This window comes from Notothenia coriiceps, unplaced genomic scaffold, assembly GCF_000735185.1.
Source record: "Notothenia coriiceps isolate Sejong01 unplaced genomic scaffold, NC01 NC01_scaffold00027385, whole genome shotgun sequence".
Taxonomy (NCBI): Eukaryota; Metazoa; Chordata; class Actinopteri; order Perciformes; family Nototheniidae; genus Notothenia; species Notothenia coriiceps.
In genome coordinates, this window is record NW_011360086.1 from 1 (window position 1) to 2,526 (window position 2,526).

Here is a 2,526-nt window from a genome sequence, read left to right on the forward strand (position 1 = left end):
GCCGCAACGTAACGGGGGGGAATGCATGTTTTGTATTTTTTATCGTGAACACATCCATCCCTATGTATTATTTATCATGAATCCTGAATGCATGTAGTATTCAAGGTTCAAGTCATTATTTAGTTGAAAATCTTAGGTCACAGGCTTCTCCAACAATGCAACACAATAACACAGATAAGCAGACAATATTAACCAATATTAAAATATACTATATTAAAAATAAAACGAAAATAAAAATGTTTTTTCTTTAAAAAAAAAAGTGAGAGAAAAAAAAAGTGGAATAGTGCAATACGACTCGCACTAAATCAACATAATGTGAAGTCAGCATTGTGGGGATTTGAAGACCGTGGAGTCTACACATCAGAGTCCTGCACGGGTCTGATTTTCAAGACCCGCTCCCGCCTCGCACCCGCGACGTGCAATACCGAACCCGCCCCGCTACCCGCACATATTGCCAATTAGTTCCGCAACCCGACCCGACCCGTCGGCAGTCTCGGCACAGGATCCGCATATATATGAACAGTGAAAAATTGCAATTATTAACACACGCAGTTGCATATTTATCTCAAAAAGCGTGGGATGTTGGTTATTCTCTCCATCTAGGATGACACCAAAAGCCTCCCAGACGTTGGATTTCGCTCTTGAGGAAGAGTTATTGAAAATGCTGTATTCTCCGTAGAGAGCTTCACCTCAGCCATTCAGAATGTGGCGCGCTCAGCAGCAGATTGATGCGCTGCAGAGGTTATGATTATGCTCGGTCCCGCGGGGGAGAGGTCTGAGGATTTAACATTAAACTAAATTATTATTATTTTAATATATTTATTATGCAACACCCGCGACCCGACCCGCATCATCTTTTTTTTACCCAGAACCGAACCCGGAAAAAAGCATTTAAAAAAATACCACCCGCGAATCACCTTTTTTGCGGGTCACCCGTCAGGCACCCGACCCGATGCAGGACTCTGAGTCAAAGTCCCGAAAGCCATACAACAAACACACACTGAGAGGTAAACGCTAACTTGTTGTTGGTTCCGAAAATGAGTAAGCAAAGAAAATAAAGTGCTGCAGGAATGAGTCTTAAACCCAGATGTGACATCACTTCCTGTCCTCTGGTCTTGAAGTCAATGGTTTTATGAATGTGTTTTAGCCTGAAATAAGGTCTGTGGTTAAAACAAGCTTAAGAGATTTTAATTCCACGACATAAGATACGACAGTAAATACCCCAAAGGTGAATAAAGAAATATAATAATATGAAATATAACACAATATAATATGTTGTTGCACCTGAGCAGCTGATTGGTGGATGTTGAATCCAGGAATTGACTCCAGTTTATCCAGAGTTCCTCCTGTGTGCGCTAAGCCCCGCCCACTGATCATCGGCACCTGAGAAACACACCTGAAGTCATTATGACATCACAAACACACACTAAAGGTCATTATGACATCACAAACACACACCAGAGGTCATTATGACATCACAGACAGAGTGCTCTTATCGGCAGAAAATATCAGCACATTGTGATGTGGAATTCCAAAAATAAATTCCCTCTAAAATGCCACAAATGTGCTGTGTTCCCATCAAATTAAGATTGAAGAATGTGTAGGAATGGATTTCAAAATAAAAGCCCATTAAAATGTCTTAAAGAGCTGCGTTCAGATTAGTTTACTATAATAAGAATGTTGTGATCTTACGCAGCGAATGGTTAAATCTAACTGTTATGATTTTTTTTTAAATGTAATGATCAAGATGTTGTAACATGGCAAAGCCTAAAAATAACTACTTACTTACCTCCAAAACAGACTAGATATCACGGCAAGAACTGATTTAAAAATAAACGCCCTATGAGTTGTCACATACGAGCTGAGTTCCCTAAATAAATAAAACATTTACATAAATACATTTAATTTTACCTTACAGCCGCAGGCAGCTAGGGCAGGTGCTAACACCAAACTGACTTTATCTCCGACGCCTCCTGTTGAGTGTTTGTCGACCACAAGCCCCGCCCACTCCTTCGGCCATGACATCACTTCCCCCGATGACATCATCTCACGGGTCAGCGTCTCGACCTCTTCGGGGACCATTCCCTTCTGCCAGATGGCCATCAGCATGGCTCCTGAACGGAGGAAAAAGGTGATGAAACAACATGAAGAAAGGGACCGTGTACGTTTTAAAAAACTCAGTCCGCTAAAATGTGTTGACGTTGTTGAGCTGATGCACAAAATGTCCCATAATGAGAAGCCTCAAACAGTCCAAAAACACTTCTGAATTAAACTCAGCGTGTATCCATCATGGTAAATGATAATCAGGGTTATTACATGGCTTAGTTTACTCGATTTTGATTTGTCAATTTGAACAATCTAGGGGTTGTTAATTTTCGCTAACAGACTGTTGTTAAGTCCAGACTGTTGCTAAGGATAACAGACTGTCGCTAAGGAGAACAGACTGTCGCTAAGGAGAACAGACTGTCGCTAAGGAGAACAGACTGCTGCTAAGGAGAACAGACTGTTGCTAAGGAGAACAGACTG

General features: G+C 41.2%; 1 protein-coding gene across 1 annotated transcript; it reads right to left on the reverse strand.

Annotated features, from left to right (window-relative positions):
* Window positions 1-1,284: 1,284 nt before the first annotated feature.
* On the reverse strand, window positions 1,285-2,114 carry LOC104957567 (thymidine phosphorylase-like; the record flags this gene model as incomplete). The annotated part of the gene is made up of 2 exons (XM_010785210.1): window positions 1,285-1,383; window positions 1,912-2,114. Coding segments are annotated over 2 exons (302 nt in total), but the record flags the coding sequence as incomplete, so codon positions are not given.
* Between the last annotated feature and the right edge of the window lie 412 nt (window positions 2,115-2,526).